This window comes from Cetorhinus maximus, chromosome 1 (genome assembly GCF_964194155.1).
Source record: "Cetorhinus maximus chromosome 1, sCetMax3.hap1.1, whole genome shotgun sequence".
NCBI classification, from domain to species: Eukaryota; Metazoa; Chordata; class Chondrichthyes; order Lamniformes; family Cetorhinidae; genus Cetorhinus; species Cetorhinus maximus.
In genome coordinates this window covers 158,421,982-158,440,995 of record NC_135879.1, presented here as the reverse complement: position 1 = coordinate 158,440,995, position 19,014 = coordinate 158,421,982, and the positions used below count along the sequence as shown (strand labels likewise).

General features: G+C 45.5%; 2 protein-coding genes across 3 annotated transcripts in view; one reads left to right on the top strand and one right to left on the bottom strand.

The window, feature by feature from the left end:
• The window catches only part of trim23 (tripartite motif containing 23), a 270,598-nt gene extending 266,094 nt beyond the window's left edge, over positions 1-4,504 (bottom strand). The window contains exon 1 of the mRNA XM_078548932.1: positions 4,498-4,504. The gene's annotated coding sequence lies outside the window, so the exon portion shown is untranslated. The remainder of the gene's footprint in view (positions 1-4,497) is intronic.
• A 921-nt stretch (positions 4,505-5,425) lies between these two features.
• fam149a (family with sequence similarity 149 member A) overlaps positions 5,426-19,014 on the top strand; it is a 144,633-nt gene continuing 131,044 nt past the window's right edge. Inside the window, exon 1 of one of the 2 annotated variants that reach the window (XM_078548713.1) lies at positions 5,426-6,078. In XM_078548713.1, the coding sequence (XP_078404839.1) occupies positions 5,528-6,078 (551 nt within the window). In that variant the 5' untranslated portion in view covers positions 5,426-5,527. The remainder of the gene's footprint in view (positions 6,079-19,014) is intronic. The other variant, XM_078548704.1, reaches the window with a different exon arrangement.

Sequence of the window (19,014 nt, the reverse complement as noted above, 5' to 3'; positions counted from 1 at the left end):
GGGGAACTTAATTCTGGCGAGATGGCCTTTTAACAAACATGCATGACATGCAAAAGGGCTTCCCAAAATTGTTCGTCAGGAAGCTTGACCCACCTTTAACCCGCCTTTAAAGTACAGGGAACAGAATTCTGGCAGTTCATCCCAACGTTGGGAAACTGAGTTTTGGCGTCATGCCAAATTAAGTTCCCCTGCCTGCCACGCTTCCCACAGCTGGTGGGACCAGGAGATTCCATCCTGTGACTCTGGCAATTACTTTCTTTTCTTCCATCTCTTGGAACTCCCTTTTTAGCTTTCCTTTAGTTCTTTTGGTACTTTACATGTGGGATGAATCACTGGTTTCCTAGATGGATCAATGGTGATGTGATAACTCAAAATCGTCAAAGCATCCAACTGCCCCAATAAAATACTCTGGATACATTTGGACCAGATCTTTCTTGCTCCTGATCGGAGGTTGCTTTCCACTGAGAGTACTAACTTCAACCCTCAGTGATTCCTCCTTCATCTCATGGGTTACTGAGATCAACTTCAACTCCCCACGACTGCTTAACCTCAGGATAGCAGGATCATCCTTTGCTTTTCTGTGTTCCTCTCATTCGTCCTGTTGCTCTGTCTCTGATAACTCCATAACCATCTTCATTCTTTGTTCTGCACATCTTTTCCCAGTGATTGATTGGGCTTTGCACAAGCTGTAAAGTTTGATCCGTATTCAGGACATTTTCTTCTGTCTGTTCTGTCCACAGCTCTTGTGCATCTTTCTCTCTGTCTGGTATGCATTCTTTTGTTGCTGCTTTACTATATCAACCCTGCTGCCTTTCTCTTGCCTTATCTGAAGGCTAGCCATTTGAGTAGTCAGCGTCCTCATCTGTCTATGCATGGCTTCAAGTGCTCTAGCAGTGTCAACATCCTATGATATTGTGAGCTTGTCCTGTCCAATCAGAATTTTTTTGTACATCAGGATGTCCAGAACCCTAAATAAGCTGATCTGCCAGCCTTTCATCTATTTCTTTGAATTTACATTTACTGGCTACATTCCTCAATCTTATTAAGAAATTGTCAACAGTCTCACCTTGTTCCTGCCTCAGACTTTGAAATTCATATCAGCGGATCTGATGGGTTGACTTTGGTTGGAGATATGTGCTGAATGTCTCAAAAGTTTTGTTTTGGTTTTTACTGTTGTCCTCATTCATCTCCCAGCTGTTGAAAAGACCAAAAGCTTATTCTCCTGTCCACAAAAGAATGCAGTTGATCTTTCCTCTTCATTAGTACCTTTTGTAACACTACGAAATGTCAAACTGCACTTTTGTTTAAAATTCTCAAATACCTCTAAGGCATCATCAGCCACACAATTCATTCTGATTGGCATGCTTAAGCCTGTGGCAGTGACCATTTAGTTTTTGCATGATTCAGTCAATTTTTTGTGATCTCCAGTACTAATTCAGGTTGATTTTTTCTATTCAATTCAGTGTTAAATCCGTTTAAAATGTTTATGTTTTACTCACAGGCACCTGCTGCCACCATGTTATATCTTGTGGTTCCAAGAAGTCTGAAATAATCATACTTTTAGAAAACTATTGGAGCTTACATCGAATATACATCTCCAGATCTCACTGTGAAATGATACATTGTTGCTTTGGTACGATGACTGTAGTTTTGTTTTAATTCAAAGGATGTTGGCTTCGCTGGATAGGCCAGCATTTATTTCCCATCCCTAATTGCCCTTCAGAAGGCGGTGGTGAGCTGCCTTCTTGAACCACTGCAATCCATGTGGTGTAGGTACACCCATAGTGCTGTTAGGGAGGGAACTCCAGGATCTTAATCCAGTGATAGTGCAAGAACGGAGATATATTTCCAAGTCAGGATGGTGAGTGGCTTGGAGGGAAACCTCCAGGTGGTGGTGTTCCCATCTACCTGTTGCCCTTGTCCTTCTAGATGGTAGTGATCGTCGGTTTAGAAGGTGCTGTCAAAGGAGCTTTGGTGTGTTTCTGCAGTCCATCATGTAGATGGTACACACTGCTGCTACTGTGCGCCAGTGGTGGAGGGAGTGAATACTTGTGGATGGGGGGGACTGCTTTGTCCTGGATGGTTTCAATCCTCTTGACTGTTGTTGGAGCTGCACTCATCTAGGCAAGGGAGAGTATTCTATCATACTCCTGACTTGTGCCTTATAGTTTGTAGGTGGGCTTTGGGAAGTCAGGAGGTAAGTTACTCGCCACAGGATTCCTAGCCTCTGACCTGTTCTTGTAGCCAGTCCAGTTCAGTTTCTGGTCACTGGTAACCCCCCAGGATGTTGATAGTGGGGGATTCAGCAATAGTAATGCCATTGAACGTCAACGGCATGATGGTTAGATTCTCTCTTGAGGTAATGTGGCATCCTTGATATACATGTATATATCTGCATAACAATATAGCTCCTAATTCTTTTCAAATAATATAACAATATAACAAAGATAAATAATTCAAAATGAATTACAAGGAAATAGTGCACATTGTGTTGTAATATTTTGGCGTCACTTCAAATAAGGGGCAACTTGAACCTAAGCAGCCTGTCAGGAAACTGACAAGATTGGATGCAATGGTTTAGCACTCTTTTTAATTTTATTGTCCATTGGAGCAAATGCTAGATATGAGGGGCTAAATTTACCCGGCCCTGTGGAGTTGGATTGGAAGCAGCTGGGCCATGAATCAAATGGGAAACCCTGTTGGGATGGCTCCCCAATGCTATTCCTGCCTCCAGGTGACTTTCCCAGGGCAGCCAGCCATGGAGGCAAGTAGACAATGAAACCAATTAACGCTCTAATCAAGACCCATTGTTCCCCAGTGCTGCAACTCCCTCAGTTTTGCATGGATCCTCCTGCCATGTCACGCAACTGGCAATGCTGCCGAGGTTGCCTCTTGGCGGGGGTTCATCAGGCCCTGGGTGGCTGAATTAAATGGCAGTATCAGGGGGCTGAAGAACTCACAGGGGTCCAAGAGGTTAATTCTCCACCCCCTCATAGTACTTTGTCATCTTTTTTACAGCCGAAGTAATTCAGCTTTTCACCAAAAAAGGTTGAATTTTTTACATACTATTGTACAATAGAGCTTGACTCCAGAGTGTGAAGCTAAAAGCAGCTTGATTCATTTACAATCAAGCTGTTAAATGAAGACTCCATAATTAAAGAAAGCAAATTATTCCAGCTGCTATTCATCCATCTCATCTTCCATTCTGCCTTTTCTTTGCAGGTGATAGTATTCCTGTCTGAAATGAAATACCCTGAAAGATGAGCAGTTTGTTAGATCAGCTCCATCAGCTAAAGGTCACACAGGAAACCTCCACTCTGTTCTATTTAAAGGCCAGTTATTTTTGTGAAATTAGCAAAGGGAATTAGGCTTTTGGAGAAGTATAATATTGTTAATTGCAATGCAGTGAATTTATTTTCTCAAATGACTTAGTGTTTGATATAGTTGATCATTTTAAAAATTATTCTTTCATGGAATGTGGGAACCGCTGGCTAGATCAGTATTTATTGTCCATCTCTAATTGCTCTTGAGAAGGTGTGGTGAGCTACCTTCTTGAACCACTGCAGCCCGTGTCTTGTAGGAATACCACAGTGCTGTTAGGAAGGGAGATCCAGGATTTTGACCCAGCGACGATGAAGAAACGGTGATATACTTCCAAGTCAGGATGGTATGTGGCTTGGAGGGGAACTTGCAGGTGGTGGTGTTCCCATGCATCTGCTGCCCTTCTAGGTGGTAGAGATAGTGGGTTTGGAAGGTGCTGTCAAAGGAGCCTTGGTGAATTGCTGAAGTGCATCTTGTAAATGGTACACACTGCTGCTACTATGCGTCAGTGGTGGAGAGAGTGAATGTTGGAAACACTTGTCAGCCCAAGCCTGGATATTGTCCAGGTCTTTCTGCATTTGGACATGGACTGCTTCAGTATCTGGGGAGTTGTGAATGGTGCTGAACGGTGTGCAATCATCAGCGAACATCCCCACTTCTGACCTTATGATGGAGGAAAGATCATTGATGAAGCAGCTGAAGATGGTTGGGCCGAGGACACTACCCTGACAATGGAGGATCATTTCAGAAGTTGTGAGGGTTTTACTACTTGTACTTCTGAATGATCACATCCAGCACGACACCCGAGAACATCATGTTCTCAGGAATAGGATGATCATCTGAGTATTGGTTGGGGGGGAAGAGGGGTGTGGGAGGAGGGGGCTGGCAAATGAACAAATGACCCTGGATCCTTACTATCTTCAGCAGTTACGTCAACATTGTCCTTGCTCTGTAATGACCGAGGGTACTTGCAATTAATGCCTGTCGCCTTTACGCCATTAATGCGATAGACACAGATTTCTTTGATCGTTTCAGCAGCTTTAACATTCTGTTCACTTATTTGTATCAGGGGGTCACTCACCTGGTTCTGTGCTGTGAATTTCCTGTTTGCACGCTATTACTGCACTCTGAAAATATTAGATTACTATAAACCAAGTGGAGCTGTTTCACTCTCACCTAATTCAGTCACAAGGGAGAAGTCAGAGATCTTTGAACTTTGCTGACTGATTTCTGTCTCACAGACTTCTATCAAATGCTCCTCAAGACCTCACAAATGCAATCTGTGTTGCCGCCACCCTGAGACCCTCACCCTACCCAATTGCGATCCCTTCCCCCACCCCCCTTGCAGTCATCTTTCTGGCGGCTGGGGTGGCCCAATATTGGGAGGCCACAATCCGCTGAGCTGCAATGGGATGCCCGCTTGCTGCCCTGTTGCCCACAGCCTGATGTTAATATGGCTAATGCCTCACTGTCTCCTCCCCTGAGGGTATGGGCAGGCTTGGCCTTCTGAGTGAAAATTGTGGCACAGGAGCTAAAGAGTCAGTGCAAATTCACTGGAAAGAGAATCAGCAGCAACCAGAGCTTGATAACATGGGAACATGTATACATATGTGCTATGCAAGTGCTATATCAATCCTTCATAGCTTCAGAATCAAGAAATCTGTTTCCTTACATGTTAAATAAGAACCACCCCTTTATTATTGGTAACGGACCAACCAGAAGTAAGGGTTTTGTTTTGCATAGCAACCTGTGCTGCTGCTGTCACCTGACAGGCATGCTAGCCAGCCAACTCTGTTTTTGACAGCAATCTTTTGTTCTTGTCCTCTGAAGAGAGTTATTACTTTACAACCAGCCAAGCAAGCAGGAGGGTTGCAGTTATTTCTTAATCTTAATAGCACAGCAGACCAAACAGCAAACTGGCAAACAAGATTGTGTTTGTTTTCTTAAACCATACCATGGGTACAGTGCGGCCTATTGGCAAGGACTGCAGTTTCTGTTAGAAAGAAGAAAAACTTCACAGTCCCTTGGAGACTCTGTAAAATCTACAAGACTGATTTCTGAAGAAACTGGTCTTTTATTTTTTTTCTATTGCAACTGATGGGAAGGTCAGATTGCATCAAATTTCTTCAACTAAAAACTGCAGGGTTCCTGTTGCTTGGAGTCCTGCGACCGAAGCTGGCTTGCTTTAGTTTTCTTTAACAAAAAAATGAAGCTTGCAGTGTTGGACTTGGGAACCATATTTGCAAAGATTTTCAAGACTTCTACTTCTCCGGTTGTCCCTCCAGCTAACTCCCCAAACAGCGGACCTTCAACCTCACCTTATGGACCATCACTGATATCAATACCTTCATCTAAAGCAACACCTCTCACTTCTTCCTTGTTCAATGTGTCAGGAAAAGCCTCTGTATTTTCTGGAACTGCCTCTGCTCCGGGTAGCCCTGCCACTGTTAAAAACAGTAGCGCCTCTCTTCTAGCCTTGGCCAGTGCCACTAAATCAACCGGGCTGAGTATTGGTGCTGCAAATCAGATAGCAGTCCGGCCAGCTCCAAACTCCAGTCTGGTCAGTTTAAATACGATGAAAACCATGCAGGCTCAGACTGGATCAAACAACAGTATGGTGTCTGGTTCGGGAAGGTCCTCGGTATACGTTGCAGATAGCGTTACATGGAACTCGCCTAACAAGCAACAATTCACTTTACCTGACATCGGTGAGGAGTGGCTCACAGATACCGATTCAGTAGAAAGTAACAATGAAAAGTAAGGAGTTTGAATTCTATTCGGGCAGGGGATTGGGAAGGCGGGGAGGGAGAAACGTGCTGTAGATTTACTTTTTAAACGCAGGTTTGTTTTTATTAAGTCTGCAAAGGTTGTTTAACAGCTGCCCTGCCTTAAAACTAATCTTGATTCATTGGAGTTAATCCCTGGTCTTTGTTATCCAGTGATCTCTGATGAGAAGTGTTTATTTTTGTATATTAACAATAGCTCGCATTTATAAAGCACCTTTAATATAGTAAAATGTTCCAAGATGCTTCACAGGAGTGTTACCAAACAAAATATGATACTGAGCTACGTAAGGACAGATAAACAAAAGCTTGACCAAAGATGTAGGTTATAAGGATGATCTTAAAGAAGGAGAGAAGCGGAAAGGTTTATGGAGGGAATTTCAGAACTTAGGGCCTAGGCAGCTGAAGGCACAGTCACCAGTCGTAGAGCAATGAAATTTGGGAATATGCTGGTGGCCAGAACTAGAGGAACACAGATATCTGGGAGGGTTGTGAGGCTATGAGAGGTCGCAGAGATGGGGAGGGGATTAAAGGCCATGGAGGGGTTTGAAAAGGAGGATGTCAACTTAAAAATCAAGACATTGTTTAACTGGAAGCCAGTGTAGGTCTGTGTGCATAGGGGTGACAGTTGAATGTGACTTGGTGTGATAGACGGGCAGCAGGGTTTTGGATAACCTCATGTTTACAAGGAAGAGAGCGTGGGAGGATAGGGGGGCCAGGAGTGTGTTGAATTAGTCAAGCCTAAAAACAATAATGGCATGGATAAGGATTCAGATGAGCAGGGGTGGAGTCAGATGATGCTCCTGAGGTGGGAATAGGCAATCTTAGTGATTGCATGGATATGTGGTTGGAAGCTCATCCCGGGCTCAAATATGACACCAAGGTTGTGAACAGTTTGGATCAGCCTCAAAACAGTTGCCAGAATGAGGGATGGAGTTGGTGGCTAGGAAATGGAGTTTCTGGTGGGGACTGAAGTCATTAGAGTGGTTACTGCATAGAATAAGGCCATTCAGCCCATCATGTCTGTATCACTCTGCAACAGCAACTCAGCTAGGCTCACTACCACTTCTCAAGGGCAATTAGGGATGGGCAACAAATGCTGGCCTAGTCAGAGACACCTGCATCCCATGAACGAATTTTAAAAAGTCCCATTCCTCCATCTTTACCGCATAGCCCTCCAAATTTCTTTCTCTTCAAATAACTATCCAATTTCCTTTTGGAAGCCACGATTGAATCCATTCCCCACATTGTCAGGCAGTGTAATCCAGATCTTAACCATGTGTTGCATAGAAAACTTCTTCCTCATTTCATCTTTGGTTCTTTTATCATTTACCTAAAATCTGTATACCCTGTGTCACAACCCTTCCACCAATGCAACAGTTTCTCTCTACTCTATCCAGAGCCCTCATGATTTTGAACACCTTTCTCAAATTTCCTCTCAAATTTCTCTTCTCCAAAGCAAACAGCCCCAGCTTCTCAAATCTATCCATTGAATGGAAGTTCCTCATCCCTGGAACTATTATCATAAATCTTTCTGCACCCTCTCTAATGGCTTCACATCCTTCCTAAAGTGTGGTGCCTAGAATTGGACAAAATACTGCAGCTGAGGCCAAACCAATGCTTTATAAAGGTTCAACATAACCTTCTTGCTTTTGTACTCTATGCCTCTATTTATAAAGCCCAGGATCCTATGTGCCTTATTAACCACTTTCTTAACCTGACCTGACACCTTCAGTCATTTGTACACATATGCTCCCAGGTCCCTCTGTGCTAGCACCCACTTTAGAATTGATTTTATATTGCCTCTCCTTGCTCTTCCTCCCAAAATGTAACACTTCACACTTTTCTGCATTAAATTTCATCTGCCTGCCCATTCCACCAGCCTGTCAATGTCCTATTGTGATTCATCTCTATCCTCTTCACAGTTCACAGTTCTGCTAAGTTTTGTATCATCTGTAAATTTTGGAATTGAGCCCTACACACCTAAGTCTAGTCCATTAATATATGCTAAGAAAAGCAGTGGTCCTAATACTGATCCTTGGGGAGTCACACTGTATACCTTCCTTCAATCTGAAAAGCAAATATTCACCACTACTCTCTGTTTTAATGGTTTTGATCTTCCCAATATTAAGTTGGAGGAATTTTTTTCTCATCTAGTACTGGATGTTGGACAGACAATCTTATAGTTTTGAGACAGTGGAGGGATCTAGAGAGGTAATGATGAGGTAGAGCTGGGTATCACCAGTATATACGTGGAAACTGACTTTGTGATTTCAGATGCTGTCACTGAGGGGCAGCACGCGGATGAAAAATAGGTGGGGGCCAAGGATAGATCCTTGGGGAACACCAGAGGTAATGGTCCAGGAGCAGGAAGAGAAGGTGATTTACTGGCTATGATTAAATATATAAGAAGTAGTAAGTTTGCAGACGACACTAAGGTTGGAGGAGTTGCAGATAGTGAAGAGGATTGTCAAAGGATACAACGGGATATAGATTGGTTGGAGACTTGGGTGGAGAAATGGCAGATGGAGTTTAATCCGGACAAATGCGAGGTAATGCATTTTGGAAGGTCTAATACAGGTAGGAATTATACAGTAAATGGCAGAACCCTTAAGTGCATCGACGGGCAGAGGGATCTGGGTGTGCAGGTCCACAGGTCACTGAAAGTGGCAACGCAGGCGGATAAGGTAGTCAGGAAGGCATATGGCATGCTTGCCTTCATCGGCAGGGGTATTGAGTATAAAAGCTGGGAAGTCATGCTGCAGCTGTATAGAACCTTGGTTAGGCCACACTTGGAATATTGCATGCAATTCTGGTCGCCACATTACCAGAAGGATATGGAGGCATTGGAGAGGGTGCAGAGGAGGATTACCAGGATGCTGCCTGGTCTGGAGGTTATTAGCTATGAGGAGAGGTTGGAGAAACTTGGATTGTTCTCACTAGAGTGACGGAGACTGAGGGGCAACTTGATAGAAGTTAACAAAATTACGAGTGGCATGGACAGAGTAGATAGTCAGAAGCTTTTTCCCAGGGTGGAAGAGTCAATTACTAGGGGACATAGACTTAAGGTGAGAGGAGAAAACTTTAAAGGAGATGTGCGGGGCAAGTTTTTTACGCAGAGGGTAGTGTGTGTCTTGAATTTGCTGCCTGAGGAAGTGGTGGAAGCAGGTACAATAGTGGTGTTCAAGAGGCAGCTTGACAAATACATAAATAGGATGGGAATAGAGGGATATGGACCCCGGAAGTACAAAATGTTTTAGTTTGACAGGCAATATGATTGGCAGGCTTGGAGGCCCGAAGGGCCTGTTCCTGTGCTGTACTTTTCTTTGTAAGAATGAAACCAAGTGAGTGAAGTCCCATCCAGATGGATGACGGTGGAGAGGCGTTGGAGGTTAACCATGTCAAAAGCTACAGATGGGTTGAGAAGGATGTGGAAGGATAGTTTATCTTCATCACAGTCACACGGAATGCCATTTGTGACTTTGATAAGAGCCATTTTGGTACTGTGGCAGGGGCGGAAACATGGGCCAGGATTTTCCAGTGGTTGGGTGGGCTCGGTGGGCGGGCCCAGGAGTGGCCGGGAAGCTGCCCGCCGCCCGCGATCGGGCTCCGATTGCAATTTTACGCTGGTTGGCCAATTAACGACCAGCCAGCGTGAAAGCGCGCTGCAGCACTGCTGGGGTGGGGGCAGGAAGAGTGCGAGTGCTGAAGTTCATGCATGAGCTCGGGTGCTTGCAGTAAAAGCTGCCTCAGGGAGCTGAAGATTTTCAAAATAAAAAAATGAAAAACTTAAGCAATGTTAAAAACATGTCCCCTCATGTCACATGAGCAGGGGCATGTTATGAATGAAATTTAAAAATTTTATTTAATTTGTATTTGCTGTTGGAAACCTCATCCCGCTCGTTGATGAGGTTTCCTAAAAGATCCAAAGGCCACTTGGCCTTTTCGCCTGCCCACCAACCGTAAGGTTGGATGCACGGCAAAAGATTTCATTCAATTATTACTTTATTGGCCTTAATAGGCCTGTTAATCATTGGTGAGCACACAGCTGACTCCCACACGCACCCGCTGACCGAAATATTGCGCGAGTGCACAAAGACGTAGGGAGGCTCGTCTGACGTCATCGCGTGTCATTTTACACTCGTTCGGGTCGGGCGTGCCATGATTGGGGGGGATTCAGACGTGAAGTTTGAGGGACGATAGGCATGGATTCGGGAGACTACAATGCGTTCAAGGACTTTGTACAGTTTGACATCGAGATCAATACTGCTGTCTCCATTTTCATGGGATGGTGGGCAGAATGTGTGGAATTGGCTGAGTGACAGGAAAGCTAGAGCAGTGGTTAATGGATGTTTTTTGGACTAAAGAAATGTTTGTAGTGGAGTTCCTCAAGGGTTGATGCTGGGATCATTGTTCTACCTGATATATTAATGACTTAGACCTTGGTGTATAGGGCACAATTTCAAAATTTGCGGATGATATGAAACTTGGAGCAGAATCTTGCCTTTATTGGGCGGACTCGGTGGGGGTGGGCGGGACAGCCAGGAAGCTGCCCGCGATCGGGGCCAGAAGACCAATTCAGGCCCGCCCAGCGTGAAACATGAGCGCCAGCGCTCAGCGCTGTTTGTGTGGGCGGGTGGAGGTGGGTGAGCGGGGCGAGCGCGAACTTCGCGCATGCGCGTGCTTGAGAATCTCCTGAGATAAAGAGCTGCCTCAGGGAGATGAAGAGTTAGAGAAAATAAAGAGATTAAAAATATAATAAAACATATCCCCTCATGTGACACATGAGCAGGGACATGTTATTAATTAAATTTCAAAATTTAAGGTTGGACGGGCAGTGATAAATTTAAGTTAATTGATAATTTTATGGCCTTAACAGGCCTTTTAATTGACAGCAGGCGCGCTGCCAACCCACTTGCCCGCCGACCAAATTTTCGCGCAACTGCGCTTTGACGTCGGGACGCTCATGCGACGTTATCACCCGTCATTTCATGCTTGCCCTATGTAGCATTGTGAACTGTGAAGAGGAGAATGTGGAGCTTTAAAAGGACATAGACAAGTTGGTGGCATGGGCAGACAAGTGGCAGATGAAATTTAATGCCGATAAGTGTGAAGTGATTCATTTTGGTGGGAAGAGCATGAAGAGACAATGGATGGATGGCCCTGGAGTGTGCACCTGCTGATCCCCCTCCCTATCGGTATGCGAGGGCCTCAGGCTGACTCCTTGAGGAGAAGGGGTAGCTGGAGTGAGATTGAGCTGCCTGGCACCCCTCTCACGCATATACTGTTGGAGGCTAACTCTGGCACCAGCGATGGAGTTGAGCCCGTGCAGCAGTGCAGGAGCAATGTCCTGGACCAAGGTCTCATGGTGGTTGCCATCCTACCAGTGTTGACCTTGGTGCATTGGCATGCCGGCACTATCACCTCAGCCTGAAGGCGGATGGACTCCTCCATCGTGCTTTTCAATCTGAGGAATGCAGAGGGCACCCCTTCCTGATGTTCCCGAGCTTGCCTTGCAGCTCCAGCAACTGTGACATGACCGAGTCCAGAGGCTCATCATCTGACTCAGACTCAGCAAATTTCTGGCCTCCAGCAGTCCTCCGAACACCTGGGAAGTCCCTGCTGCCGCCTGCTTTGGATCAGACAGTGCGATGTGCTCACCAGATTGTGATCCCGAGGCTACTCTAAAGCTACACACCGAGGTACTCTGGAGGGTGTGGGTGAGCGCTGTGATGGGACTTCAAGGAGGGTGCCTTCAGATTGCTCTTCAGAGGTTTCTTCGGAGCTTGATTGGAGGCCCTGGGCTACGGACTCTGTTGGCTGTTTCCCAGATGTGCCTGCGGGAACAAGGGGAGTTAATTAATGCATGGCAGTGGCCTGTGAAAGAGGACACGTCACTCACAGCATGGTTGTCTGATGGATGTTGCACTGCTGGATCCTCACTTGGTAGAGCACCGCCAACCTCACCGTCAGCACAGGTCATCGCCGGCCAGCTGGATGGCTATTTTCAAAGTCGATGAGGACCATGATTTCAGTCATTCCTCCACCGGTCTGCGACCTCTCCCTCTTGTTGTGTGCCAGCTTGTCCTGCATGAATAGAGATGGAGAAAGTATAAGTGGGATGCCTGCCAGGACAGATGATAAGTATGCCTGGCCTGTATGGGTGGTGAGTGGTCCCATGAGGACAATGACGGTGAGTGTGAGAGAGTGAATAATGATGTCCCTTGAACTGGCAGTGACTGAGACCCCTGTGGGTGTGTGATGGGTTTGTGAGTGTAAGGGTTGAGAGTAATGAGAAGAGTGACTTACCCTGGCGGAACGGAGGAGACCATTCATCCTCTTGCGGCACTGAGTGGCTGTCCTCTTTTGAAGGGCATTGGCGCTGACCTCTGCTGTCACCACCTCCCAAGCCAGATTAGTGAGGTTGCTGCCCATCGTGCGGCCAGAGTGGGGGTAGAGGACATCCCGGTGGGACTCCACGCCAACCAAAAGGCATTCCAGTGACACGCTGCTGAACCTGGGGGCTGCAGTCTTTTTGCCTTTCAGGACCATGTCTTCTTTGTAGCAGTCCTGGGTTGGAAGCACTGAGATGTGTGCTTGCAGCTGCACGTTAAATATGGTGCCCAGCGTGATGAAGTGGAGAGGTGATGGCGGGTGGGCGAATGAGAGCCTGCCTGCCATGAAATAGCATGTTTCCCAGAAGTGCATAAATAATGTGGCGGGTTTGGGATGATATGGAGTGAAAACCCGCCATTGCAGCCGGTGGGTAAAGCGTCGTTTTACCCGCCCGCTACCACTTCGCAAATCTGGGACGATTCTGCCCATTGTCTTCAGTCCTCACTACAAACTCTGTCACTAACCCACTGACCTCACCCTCTCCTTGGCATCTGTCTGGGTCTAAACCAGACTGTTCACTACTTTGTTGTTATATTTGACATCAAATTAAGCTTCTGACCTCATATCTGCACTATAACCGCATATTTCTATTTTGATAACATATCTGATTCCATTCCGCCTCATCTCATGTGCTGCTGAAACACTCATCCATGTTTTTGTTACCTCTAGACTAGAGTGTTCCAGCACCCTCTTGACTGGTCTCCCACATTCTACCTTCTGTAAACTTGGGGTCATCCAAAACTCTGCAACTGTGCCCTAACTTTCACTAAGTTTGTTCATCCATTACCCTGTGCTTACTGGCATACAAAGCTTAAGCAAAGTGAAATAAACAGTGCTTAAAATTCTCATCCTTGTTTACAAATTGCTCCAGGGCCTCACTTCTCCATATCTCTGTAACCCCCTCCAGACCCACAACCAATTTACAATAAATTCAATGATTTGGTTGAAGGGACCGAATGTACGGTAGCTAAATTTGCCGAAGACACCAAGATAAGTAGGAAAGTAAGTTGTCAAGAGGCGGTAGAGAGTCTGCAAAGGGCTATAGACAGGTTAAGTGAGTGGGCAAAAAATTGGCAGATGGAGTATAATATGGGAAAATGTGAACTTGTCCACTTTGACAGAAAGAATAGAAAAGCAATATACTATTTAAATGGAGAGAAAGATTGCAGAACTCAGTGGTACAGAGGGATCTGGGTGTCTTGGCACATGAATCACAAAAAGCTAGTATGTAGATATAGCAAGTGATTAAGAAGGCAAATGGAACGTTGGCGTTTATTGCAAGGGGAATGGAAAATTAAAGCAGGGAAGTTTTACTGCTGTTGTACAGAGCCTTGGTGAGAACACATCTTGAATACTGTGTACAGTTTGGGTCTCCTTATTTGAAAAATTTTGTAATTGCGTTAGAAGCAGTTCTGAGAAGGTTCACTCGACTCATTCCTGGGATGAGGAGCTTATCTTATGAAAAAAGGTTGAACGGGTTGGGCCTATACATATTGGAGTTTAGAAGAATGAGAGGTGATTTTATTGAAACATATGGGCCAGGATTTTACGGTGCCACTGTGGTGTGTCTCTCCCTCAGTGGATGCGGTGAGCCATTTAAATCTCCATTTAGTTCGGCAGGACCATAATATCCCGCCGGGCGGGAGGGGCAGTAAAATCCTGGCCATAAGATCCTGAGGAGGTTTGCTAGGGTAGATAGAAGGAGGATATTTCCACTTGTGGGAGAGACGAGAACCAGGGGACACAGTTTAAAAATAAGGGGCCTACCTTTCAAGACAGAGATGAAGAGAAATTTCTTTTCTCAAAGGGTCATTAGCATGTGGAATTCTCTTCCCCAGAAAGCAGTGAAAGCTGGATCGTTGAATTTATTCAAGGCAGAATTAGATAGATAAAAACAAAAAGCTAAAAGCTACTGCGGATGCTGGAAATCCAAAACAAAAACAGAATTACCTGGAAAAACTCAGCAGGTCTGGCAGCATCGGCGGAGAAGAAATCAGTTAACGTTTCGAGCCTTCATGGCCCTTCAGCAGAACTGAAGCATAGTTAGGAGAAAGGAGAAATATAAACTGGTTTAAGGTGGGGGGGGGGGCGGGGGGGAAGAGAGAAGTTGAGGGTGTGGTGATTGTGGAGATAAGCAAGCCGTGATAGGAGCAGATAATCAAAAGATGTCACAGACAAAAGGATCAAAGAGGTGTTGAAGGTGGTGATATTTGTCTAAGAAAAGTGCTAATTAAGAATGGAAGACAGGATACTCAAAGTACAGCTCTAGTGGGGGTGGGGTGGACAGACTAACAAGGTTTTAGTTTTAGATTTAAAAATAATGGAAATAGGTGGGGAAAGAAGAATCTATATAAATTATTGAAAAAAAAAGGGGGGGGGGAAGAAACGGGGTGGGGATGGGGGGGAGGGGGAGTTTAAGATCTAAAGTTGTTGAATTCAATATTCAGCCCGGAAGGCTGTAAAGTGCCTAGTCGGAAGATGAGGTGCTGTTCCTCCAGTTTGCGTTGGGCTTCACTGGAACAATGCAGCAAGCCAAGGACAGACATGTGGGCAAGGGAACAGGGTGGAGTGTTAAAATGGCAAGCGACAGGGAGATTTGGGTCTTTCTTGCGGACAGACCGCAGGTGTTCCGCAAAACGGTCGCCCAGTTTGCGTTTGGTCTCTCCAATGTAGAGGAGACCGCATTGGGAGCAACGAATGCAGTAGACTAAGTTAGGGGAAATGCAAGTGAAATGCTGCTTCACTTGAAAGGAGTGTTTGGGCCCATGGACGGTGAGGAGAGAGGAAGTGAAGGGGCAGGTGTTGCATCTTCTGCGTGGGCATGGGGAGGTGCCATAAGTGGGGGATGAGGAGTAGGGGATAGATATTAGATAGATTAGATAGATTTTTGATAGACAAGGGAGTCCAAGGGTTATGGGGTACAGACGACAAAGTGGAGTTGAGACCACAACCAGTTCAGCCATGATCGTATTTAACCGCTGAGCTGGTTCGAAGGGCTGAATAGCCTACTCTGGCCCCTAGAACCCTCCAGGACATGCATCCAATTTTGACCTTTTGATAATCCCTGATTTTAATCACTCTACCATTGGTGGCTGTGCCTTCAGCTGCCAAGGTCCTATGCTCTGGAATTCTCTCCCTAAACCTCTTTGCTTCTCTTCCCTCTTTCCTCCTTTAAGACACCCCTTAAAGTCTACCTCTTTGACCAAACTTTGGCCATCGGCCCCAATATCTCCTTATGTGGCTCAGTGCCAAAAATTATTTGGTAATGCTCCTGTGAAGCATTTTGGGACCTTTTCCTATGTTAAAAAAGCTAAATTAATACAAGTCTTTCACTTTCTTGAATATGAAATACACAGTGGTGACGGTTGAGCAGAACGCACAAATGACTGACTGCCACAATCCACTGAAAAATGTGTCAATCAGGAGCCTGGAAGTGAAGTCAACTTTGAATATTTTCCTCATTCAGTGACTCTGCAGAGCTCCACAGCTCATCTTGCAAAAAAAAACTACACCCTGTATTCCTCCCAAGACTTAAAATTGATGGGAATAAACAGTGCTGGTTTACGTTCCACAATTTGTAGATGCTTTAAATACAAACTTTTATGCAGGTCATACTTTAGGTAAAGTGTCACAATAGGAAAACGGCTCACAAGTTGAGAAATGCTTTCAAAGTATAGGAAACCTCAGACAATTCAGACACAGCCACTTGGAAAGAAATTAATTAAAATGGCAAACCAAGCCAATCTTCATTTGGTATAACATTTCTTCTCTGAAATGAAATATATAATACCCTGCCATTCAAGGACCCGAAAACTTGAGCTCAGGGTTAAGACTGAAGTTTTCAATATTTAATTGTCTCACTCCAATTTAAGCTCAGAGTGCAAGTAACTAATTAAAAAAATGTTAAAACAAGAACAGCTGGGTATAAGTTTTCATTTTGAATCTGGAAGATCTAGTTCCTTCTTCTTGACTTTAATATTTGCTGCCTTTTATTCTATTCACTGCCTATTTTATTGTGTCTCTCAGAGCACTGATATTATCTATGGCGCTATTGCAATTGGAATGGATGATGTGTTTCAAGTTGTAAAATTAAATATGACACTTTGAGAAGATGACTAATTTCCCTTAGTGACTGAAAGGGGAAAGAATGTCTTAGCCTATTTCGTGAATATTCATCAGGTAGCAGAAACAGAAGATACTCCATGTGTAACTGGAGCATGAACTTTATCCCAAGAGCCTCAGCCATTGAGGTCATTGTGCTGTTTACAATATCTGTACCTTCCATTGCAGTATTAGCATTGATAAAAGATCATTTTCTTGCTTCACACTACCATTGAGGAGTCTCAGCCACCAGGAGCACATGTGAAAAATGTGGGCCTGCTGCAAAAGATTTTCCAATCATTTATTTAAAAAGGTGGAAAATCATGCACAGCTGGCACCTGAATTTTCAGTATGCCCTTCGAAGGGGGAGATTCATATTGTGATGCCAGCGTACAAGAGTAGATTCTTGTTTTTAGTGCCTAGTTGTAAAGTCTTGCCTGGATGCATCTTAGTGAGGAAATTCAAAGTGGCAGTGTGGCTACAATGGGGGCAGGATCACATGCCCCTGACAGAGCCTTCCTACTTTTCCATAAGACCAGAAGACATAGGAGCAGAAATTAGGCCATTCGGCCCATCGAGTCTGCTCCGCCATTCAATCATGGCTGATAAGTTTCTCAACCCCATTCTCCCGCCTTCGCCCCGTAACCTTTGATCCCCTTACCAATCAAGAACCTATCTATCTCGGTCTTAAATACACTTAATGACCTGGCCTCCACAGCCTTCTGTGGCAATGAATTCCATAGATTCACCACTCTCTGGCTGCAGAAGTTTTTCCTCATCTCTGTTCTAAAAGATCTTCCCTTTACTCTGAGGCTGTGCCCTCAGGTCCTAATCTCTCCTACTAATGGAAACATCTTCCCCACGTCCACTCTATCCAGGCCTTTCAGTATTCTGTAAGTTTCAATCAAATCCCCGCTCATCCTTCTAAACTCCATCGAGCATAGACCCAGAGTCCTCAAACATTCCTCATATGTTAAGCCTTTCATTCCTGGGATCGTTCCTGTGAACCTCCTCTGGACCCTCTCCAGGGTCAGAACATCTTCCTGAGGTACGGGGCCCAAAATTGCTCACAATATGCTAAATGTGGTCTGACCAGAGCCTTATAAAGCCTCAGCAGCACATCCCTGCTTTTATATTCTAGTCCTCTGGAAATAAATGCCAACATTGCATTTGCCTTCCTAACTACCGACTCAACCTGCAAGTTAACCTTAAGAGAATCCTGGACTAGGACTCCTAAGTCCCTTTGCACTCCAGATTTCTGAATTCTCACCCCATTTAGAAAATAATCTATGCCACTAATCTTCCTACCAAAGTGCATGACCTCACATTTCCCCACGTTGTATTCCATCTGCCGCTTCTTTGCCCATTCTCCTAACCTGTCCAAATCCTTCTGCAGCCTCCCCGCTTCCTCAATACTACCTGTCCCTCCACCTATCTTTGTATCATCTGCAAACTTAGCCAGAATGCCCTCAGTTCCTTCATCTAGATCATTAATGTATAAAGTGAAAAGTTGTGGTCCCAACACTGACCCCTGCGGAACTCCACTAGTCACCGGCCGCCATCCTGAGAAGGACCCCCTTATCCCCACTCTCTACCTCCTGCCAGACAGCCAATCTTCTATCCATGCTAATACCTTGCCTCTAACACCATGGGCTCTTACCTTACTGAGCAGCCTCCTGTGCGGCACCTTGTCAAAGGCCTTCTGGAAGTCCAAGTAGATAACATCCATTGGCTCTCCTTTGTCTAACCTACTCATTACCTCCTCAAAGAATTCTAACAGATTTGTCAGGCCCATTTAAATTAATGGGTTGACGGATATGTTCCAATAAAGGCATGTGATCTTTCCCACCTGGGGCAGGAATTTTAGGTCGGCGTGCGGGCGCAATTGGCGGTCTCGGGAGCGACCAGGGAATGGACCGCCAACCGCGATTGGCCCCCGACCTCGACTACGGCTCCTCACACCCCGCTTCCTGTAAGGACTCCATCCCATTCTCTCAGTTTCTTCGCCTCCATCGCCTCTGTTCTGATGATGCCACTTTCAAAAACAGTTCCTCTGACATGTCTTCCTTCTTCCTTGACCGAGGTTTTCCACCCACGGTGGTTGACAGGGCCCTCAACCGTGTCCAGCCCATCTCCCACACATCTGCCCTCACACCTTCCTCTCCCTCCCATAACCATGATAGGGCCCCCTTGTCCTCACTTATCACCCCACTAGCCTCCGCATTCAAAGGATCATCCTCCACCATTTCTGCCTACTCCAGCTTGATGCCACCACCAAACACATCTTCCCTTCAACCCCCTGGCGGCATTCCACAGGGATCGTTCCCTCCGGGACACCCTGGTCCACTCCTCCATCACCCCCTGCACCTCAACCCCCTCCCATGGCACCTTCCCATGCAACCGCAGAAAGTGC